This window comes from Callorhinchus milii, unplaced genomic scaffold (assembly GCF_018977255.1).
Source record: "Callorhinchus milii isolate IMCB2004 unplaced genomic scaffold, IMCB_Cmil_1.0 Scaffold5, whole genome shotgun sequence".
Classification (NCBI taxonomy): domain Eukaryota; kingdom Metazoa; phylum Chordata; class Chondrichthyes; order Chimaeriformes; family Callorhinchidae; genus Callorhinchus; species Callorhinchus milii.
The window spans coordinates 53,747,413-53,754,045 of NW_024704746.1; the positions used below are offsets into that span (position 1 = coordinate 53,747,413).

At 44.1% G+C, this 6,633-nt stretch overlaps 1 protein-coding gene across 4 annotated transcripts in view; it reads right to left on the bottom strand.

Moving 5' to 3' along the window:
- Nucleotides 1–423: 423 nt before the first annotated feature.
- Nucleotides 424–6,633, bottom strand: part of LOC103191362 (aldo-keto reductase family 1 member B1) — a 142,418-nt gene continuing 136,208 nt past the window's right edge. For 2 of the 4 annotated variants that reach the window (XM_042334903.1, XM_007912356.2), the window contains 4 exons: nucleotides 2,295–2,411; nucleotides 1,420–1,497; nucleotides 740–862; nucleotides 424–658 (listed from right to left, as the gene is read on the bottom strand). In XM_042334903.1, the coding sequence (XP_042190837.1) occupies nucleotides 512–658; nucleotides 740–862; nucleotides 1,420–1,497; nucleotides 2,295–2,411 (465 nt within the window). In that variant the 3' untranslated portion in view covers nucleotides 424–511. The remainder of the gene's footprint in view (nucleotides 659–739; nucleotides 863–1,419; nucleotides 1,498–2,294; nucleotides 2,412–6,633) is intronic. The other 2 variants (XM_042334904.1, XM_042334905.1) reach the window with 2 other exon arrangements.

Sequence of the window (6,633 nt, forward strand, 5' to 3'; positions counted from 1 at the left end):
ATTCAGACCAGTTGATAAAATTTAAAGTTTACAAGGGTCAGAGGCAGAAAATTACACTAAATCAAGAAACTTTATTGATTACAGTGGAGTCCTGTAGCTCAGTGGTTAGAGCACTCGCTTTGCAAGTGAGAGACCTGAGTTCAATTCCAGGCAGGGCGAAACCTTGGGCAAGTTTCCTTACTCCACACGCCTAATAATAATCCCTCCAAAAAACAAAAACAATAATTAAATTGGTCATTTTCAATCTACGACTGTTTGTGGGACATTGCTGTGCGCAATTGGCTGCCGCGTTCGCCCACAAATATACAGTCAATTCACTTTACAGTGTATTCTGTGAAGCGCTTTGGGACGGCCTCCCGACGTGAAAAGCGCTATATCAAATGCAAGGATTATTATTATTATTATTATTATTATAAACTGAAGAGGCTGCATAGCTTAGAAGATAATGCTCTTATATATATATATTATCAGGAAACGATCCATTGTATAAAATCCTGAATAATAAGTAGACTTAGTGGCATGAGAAAAGAAATAAAAGGTTTGTCAAATACCATGGTCTGTCTGGAGATCCAAGTGGGCTGTATGCAGTCACTGAGATTTGTTTTTCAAAGCAATAGGCGATCAGTTTCTCTTGAGTCAGGTATGGGTGGCATTCAATCTATGAAAATAAGACAAAACACATTTAACACTCTAAAAAGGACATGCTACAGATAAACAAGGCCAAGTGTGTAGATGATACCTGGTTGTTCGCAGGTTTGTACTTCAGTCCTGGTTTGTTCAGGATCTTTTCAATCTGGCTGCGGTTGAAATTGGAGACTCCTATGGCTTTAACCATTCCAGTATCAACCAACTCTTCCATGGCCTTGAGATGATAGGAAAGTGATTTTGTAAATGTTTCAAAATGATAAGACCAGGAAAGGCAAGTTAGTGTTCAGCTCATCATGCCTTTGCTGGCTCTAAACATTCAAACTTTGAGGCAGTCACAAATAGTCTGGGAACAGACATTGGTGCACAATCCCCTTCACAATGACATCATGATACTCCAACTAAACAATTCTGCCTCCAAACCATCTTCTTTCCTTGTGACTGATAACATATGTCACGGTCACCTTGTTTGGATTGACACTGCTTCTTTTGTTGGGGTTATTAATGTAGATTTCACCCACAAAAAAACACACAAAACATTCACTTTACAGTATATTCTGTGAAGAGCTTTCAGATGTCTAGAAGACGTGATGAAGCGCTATATCAAATGCAAGGAATATTATTATAGATACGCTGTATGTTTTGAGATTTTGTGCAAAGTGGAACGCCTTTGCTTTAAGCATTTTTGTGGTCTAGGGACAGAAAGATAGTTTAGAGCGGTAAGGACCCTCCCCCGAACTGCAAAAAAAGTCCAAAACAAAACTTGCAACTTACCTCCCAGGTATCAATAAAACTGGTATCACTTGGTATCACTTTGTTATTCTCATCAAGTGGAAATTGCAATTCACCAGACTGAAGAGATTATAAAGAACCATAAGATTAAGAAAGTTATTGTCATTAGTATTCTCAACTGCAATATACGAGCAGCCAGTGTTGGAGCTTTACGTTGAATCCCCAAGTGGATGAAGCGTTCTCGGGTGTTGGGGCCCTGGCTTGGAATATGAGGCCCTCGATATGGCAGTGCGCTGGCCTGTGGTAAGTGGTGGGGGGTGGGAGGTGGGGAGACTCTGGCTGGAGGGTGAGGAGGTAAGAGTGAGAACTATGGATCCCTGGATGCCTTTTCAGATTTCCATGTAACAGTAATATTCAGGAATTATTTCAGTCCATTTTGACCTTTTGTTCTCCAAGGTCAAGCCTATACCTAGACTTCAACAAATCATTTAAATTGTGTTTGAAATACTCTTTTTCAGGAAGAATGCACAGATAGCATGAATTCAAGTTGAGCTCAGGTTGTGTTCTAGTTATGCCACATTTGAGAGAAAAATATAATCTTGCACAAAACTACTAAGTCCAGAAATCAAACAATATTACTGCTGTGCACAATTGTCTGCCACAAATGTACACCAATTAACTTTAGAGTATATTCTGTGAAGGCTTTGAGACGTTTCAAAGATGTAAAAAAGCACTATATCAAAATGCAAGGATTATTATTATAACAAAAATAGTCCAATGAAATTGACTGTTTACAATTGAACGAAAAAAAACTGCTGAAGCCTATCGATCAAGGTTGTCCTCCCAATGTGAAAGGAGCTATATAAATGTACATTTGTATTGTATTGTAAGGTAGTTACATTTCTAGTATACTTCACCTGGAATCCCAGGGGCCAATGAATAAGATACAGATCTAAATAGTCTAGTCTCAGGGCCTTCAGAGTCTTCTGAATTGCCTCCTTCACCAGGTGTTTTGCATGGAAGGTGTTCCACAACTAAATTGAAAATGAAGACAAATTATTATTATTACATATTCAATACAATACAACTTAAATTTGATGCAGTCTGTATGTCAGCCAGGCATGGATTCGCTTCTTGAGTCACAAGGTTATGGGTTCAAGCCCCACATCAGAACTTGGGGTCCCAAGTGGATTCCAGTGCAGTGCTAAGGGGGACTGCTGCAACGTCAGAGGAGATGTTAAACCGGAATCCTGTCTTTGCACTATTAAAAAAGACAAGGGATTGTCTTTCTCCCAGACAAAATTGGGTTATTTGGATTATTATTATTATTGACATACGAACATAAGAATTTGCTAGGCGAAAGAAGACCAAGGTCTGTCCAGTTCATCTTCCACAATCTTAGCAGTCAATTGACATGTTGTGTCCCCAACTATATACTGTATCCTGAGATATTATTTTCTTTCTAATTTTTTCTTGAAACAACACTTTCTGCTTCCACCATCCCCCAAGGGAGTCCATTCCATAAATTTACTACTCGCTCACCGAAGTAGCATTTACAGATTTTTTCTAAATTTACCCCCTTCCAATCGCAAGCCGTGTCCTCTTAACCTTAAATCTCCTCTTATCGCTCTTAACCTTCTCTTCTCCAGCGTGAAGATGCCCAGTTTACCTAATCGCTCCTCGTATTCCAGTCCCTTCATTCCCTCAATCGCTGGAATATCCTTTTTATATTGCAGTGACTAGAAATGCACGCAGTATTCCAAGTGCGGTCACACCAGTTATGTTTAAAGTGTTAGGATTATCCCACTATTTTGGCTCATTATTGCCCTTTTAATACAACCCAGCATCTCGCTTGCCTTACTCACTGCTTCCGATCATTGTTGCAATAGCTTCAATTTATTGTCAATCAGGACACCCAGGTCCTTTTCATTTTAATCCCAGGTGTCTCTGCTCTTCTTTAAAAAAAATTGTCATTTAGCATATACTTGTATCATAGAATTATAGAATTATACAGCACAGAAGGAGACCATTCAGCCCATCTTGTCTGTGTCGACTCTTTGAAAAGAACTAAGAAAATCAATCCCACTTCCCCGCGCTCTCCCCCATAGCTCTGCAAACTTGTCCTCCACAAGTAATTATCTACTCTTTTAAAAGTTAGGAACATAGGAACAGGAGTAGGCCATGCAACCCTTTGAACCTGTTCTGCCATTTAATTAGATCATGGCTGATCTGTACCTCAAAAAATCCTTTCAATTTCAATTTCCTGCTTTCTCCCCATATCCCTTAATACCAACCTACCAAAAATCTATCAACTTCACTCTTGAAGGTGTGGATGGAAGTTGTTTTCGAATCAGCTTCCACCACCCTTTCAGGCAATGCATTCCAGACACGAACAACTCGCTGTGTAAAAGCAATTGTCCTCACCTCCCCTCTGTTTCTTTTAACAACTATTTTAAATCAGTGTCCTCAGGTTACCAACCCACCCGCCAGTGGAAACAGTTTCTCCTTATTCATCTTATCGAATCCTCTCATAATTTTGAAAACTTTTATTAAGTCTCCCCTTAACCTTCACTTCTCCAAGCAGTATAATCCTAGCTTCTCTATCCTCTAATAACTGAAGTCCCTCATTCCTGATACCATCCTGGTAAATGTCCTTTGCACCCTCTCCAATGCCTTGACATCCTTCCTAAAGTGTGGTGTCCAGAACAGAATGCAGGACTGTAGCTGAGGCCTAACCAATGTTTTATAAAGGTTTATCATAACTTCCTGACTTTTGTATTTTATGCCCCTATTTATAAAACCTAGTATCACATATGCTTTTTTAACAGCTGCCACCTTGAAAGATTTACTTACAGGAACCCCCAGGTCTCTCTATTCCTTCAAAATGCATCACTATGCATCACTATGCATTTTTCCACATTACTCCGTGGAGTCCTGTAGCTCAGTGGTTAGAGCACTCGCCTTGCAAACGAGACACCTGGGTTCAATTCCAGGCAGGGCAAAACCTTGGGCAAGTTTCCTTACTCCACACAGAGCCTAATAATAATCCCTCCAAAACAAAACAATAATAAATTGGTCATTTTCAATCCACGACTGTTTGTGGGACATTGCTGCCGCGTTTCGCCCACAAATATACGGTCAAATCACTTTACAGTCTCTTCTGTGAAGTGCTTTGAGACGTCGAAAAGACGTGAAAAGCGCTATATCAAATGCAATAATTATTATTATTATATTAAACTTCATCTGCTACACGTCTGCCCATTTCACCAGTCTGTCTACGCCCTCTTGCAGTCTGCTACTAGCCTCATCACTGTTTACTACTTTTCCTAGAGTAGTATCATCTGCAAACTTGGAAATTGTACTCCCTTGCCAGGTCCAGGTTATTTATATAGATCAGAAAACAGCAGGGGTCCCAATACCAACCCCTGGTGACACCACTGCACATTTTCCTACAGTCACAAGAACAACCATTCACCACCACTCTCTGCGTTCTGTCTCCCAGCCAGTTCTGTATCCGCTGCCACTGTCCCTTTAATACCTTGGGCTTCTATTTGCTTACAAGTCTCTTACATGGCACTTTATCAAACACCATTTGAAAATCCATATAAACTACATCAATTGCACTACCTTCTTCCACCATCTCCGTTACTTCATCAAAAAACACTAACAGGTTTGGTACATGATTTGCCTTTAACAAATCCGTGTTGGCTGTCCTTTATTAACCCATACTTTTCTAAGTGAAAATTTAATTTGTCCTGGATTATAGTCTCTAGAAGGTTCCCCACTACTGACATTAAGCTGACTTGACTGGCCTGTAGTGCCCGGGTTTATCCTCCCCACCCCCCCCGCACTCTCTTCCCAGCCCCTCACTCTCCCCACACTCCCCCTCCCCTCCTCTCCCTCACTCTCCCCTCCCTCCCTCTCCCCTCACTCTCCCCTCCCTCTCCCCCCTCCCCCTCACTCTCCCCTCTCCCCCTCACTCTCCCCTCTCCCCTCCCCTCCCTCTCCCCTCACTCTCCCCTCCCCTCCCTCTCCCCCCTCTCCCCTCACTCTCCCCCTCCTCCCTCCCCTCTCCCCTCTCACTCTCCCCTCTCTCCCCTCTCACTCTCCCCTCTCTCCTCACTCTCCCCTCCCTCTCCCCTCTCCCCTCCCTCTCCCCCCCCTCCCCTCCCTCTCCCCCCCCTCTCCCCTCACTCTCCCCCCCTCTCCCCTCTCCCCTCACTCTCCCCTCTCTCTCCCCCCCTCTCCCCCCCTCTCCCCTCACTCTCCCTCACTCTGCCCTCACTCTCCCCTCACTCTCCCCTCTCCCCTCACTCTCCCCTCTCCCCTCACTCTCCCTGCCCCCCCCCCTCTGTGCCTGTTTCTGGCCGCGGGTGTGTGATCCTCTCCTGTTCTCTCAGAAGCTTCTCGAAGCGGCAGGTCCGAGGCTGCGGCCCTGAGGGTCTCCGCCCCCACCAGTCACTGTACACACACTGTACACTGTACACACACTGTACACACACGACATCCTCCCGCAAGTACAGCCCGTACTCACTTTCCAAGTGCCTAAACCCACCACAGGTATCAGGGCCCCGGAACTCAGAGTGACAGCGCCCGACATAGCACTGAGTGTCTGTTACTGCTCTCGGTGTGGGTGTGGGTGTGTGTTACTGCTCTCGGTGTGGGTGTGGGTGTGTGTTACTGCTCTCGGTGTGGGTGTGGGTGTTACTGCTCTCGGTGTGGGTGTGGGTGTTACTGCTCTCGGTGTGGGTGTGGGTGTTACTGCTCTCGGTGTGGGTGTGGGTGTTACTGCTCTCGGTGTGGGTGTGGGTGTTACTGCTCTCGGTGTGGGTGTCTCTCTCTCCGTTCCTGCACTCAGTGTGTGTCTCTATCTCTCTGTAACTGCACCCGGTGTGTGTGACTCTCGCTTTCCTTTACTGCACTCTGTGTGTGTATTTGTGTCTCTCTGTTACCACAGTCATTATGTGTGTATGTCTCTCTCTCTGTAACTGCATTCGTTAAGTGTGTCTGTCTGTCTGTTACTGCATTCTGTGGGTGTGTGTGTCTCCTTCACTGCACTCAGTGCGTGTATTTATGTCTCTCTGTTACTGCACTGGGTGTGTGTTTCTCTCTCTTTTACTGCACTCGGTATGTGTGTCCCTCATTCAAGGTCCCTCATTCCTGGTACCATTCTTGTAAATCTCCTCTGTACCCTTTCCAATGCCTTAACATCCTTCCTATAGTGTAGTGCCCAGAACTGGGCGCAGTATTCTAACT